We start from the raw sequence: 1000 nt of genomic DNA, 5'->3' as shown, positions 1-1000 counted from the left end.
GTTGTTAATGTGTTGTGCAGGGATATCAGAACCAACAGAATCAGTAATGAAAATTTTATCAAATAAAAGTGACTGTAACCCCTATTTAAAGTCCTCCGAGGCATGAAAAGCTGAAACGCAGGCAAAGCAAATTTATAGACTGACAAAATAAGAAGACAGGTGGAGGAAAGGACTGGTGAAATAATGAGCAAATATGATCATTCTGGTGGATATGCCTCAGGCTGAACCAGATGTGCTACCGCTAGCTGCTGGCGCCTTANTATATATATAAAGAGGTATACTGTATGAGTAGCCTGCTCGGAAATCTGTTAAAAAAACTCTTTTATTTATTCTAATTTCCCGCTTTTTTACAGATCTTTCTAATAAAATGTTCACCTTTCCACAAGAAACAAACACAGCCCATGTGAGGCTAATAACATCAAGACAAGATCTGAGGGCTGTGACTGTCTGTTTCAGGTTAGCGCTGAATGTGTGACATTACAGTAAAATGACATATCTCTTGCAAAACCTAAACCATGGTTTAGTTGTTTGATGTTTTTAGGTCTTTTACAGAACTCAGAAAGGAGCACCCCTTATTCTCTTTGTCCTTGCGATCTGAAGCTAATGGTTTTCTTATATATAAAATGGACACTCCTGGTTTGTTTCACGTTTGGGTAAGAAACAAACAGACAAGCATTGAAGAACAGGACTACAAACTGAACAGGTGGACCTCCATTTGTGGCACATGGGATGCTGAATCTGGATTGGGACAACTGTGGGTGGATGGAAAGCCTTCAAGTCGAAAATACATCATCTCTGGATCCAACATCAACGAGCCAATGATAATCGTTTTAGGACAGGTATGAGGTCACGTACCACAAACTGGTTGACTTTAAATCTTTTTAAGAGATAAATGTGATCAGTATTAGCAACATGGCATTTACTTCTCGTGTGTGTGTGTGTGTGTGTGTGTGTGTGTGTGTGTGTGTGTGTGTGTGTGTGTGTGTGTGTGTGTGTGTGT

The 1000-nt window shown here is 39.6% G+C and overlaps 1 protein-coding gene across 1 annotated transcript; it reads left to right on the top strand.

The window, feature by feature from the left end:
* Window positions 1–292: 292 nt before the first annotated feature.
* On the top strand, window positions 293–984 carry LOC106529466 (serum amyloid P-component; the record flags this gene model as incomplete). The annotated part of the gene is made up of 2 exons (XM_014024909.1): window positions 293–456; window positions 542–984. Coding segments are annotated over 2 exons (468 nt in total), but the record flags the coding sequence as incomplete, so codon positions are not given.
* Between the last annotated feature and the right edge of the window lie 16 nt (window positions 985–1000).

Source organism: Austrofundulus limnaeus, unplaced genomic scaffold (assembly GCF_001266775.1).
Source record: "Austrofundulus limnaeus strain Quisiro unplaced genomic scaffold, Austrofundulus_limnaeus-1.0 Scaffold446, whole genome shotgun sequence".
In the NCBI taxonomy this organism is placed as follows: Eukaryota; Metazoa; Chordata; class Actinopteri; order Cyprinodontiformes; family Rivulidae; genus Austrofundulus; species Austrofundulus limnaeus.
The sequence above is the reverse complement of the archived record's forward strand: the minus strand, read 5'-3'. Positions and strand labels throughout refer to the sequence as shown.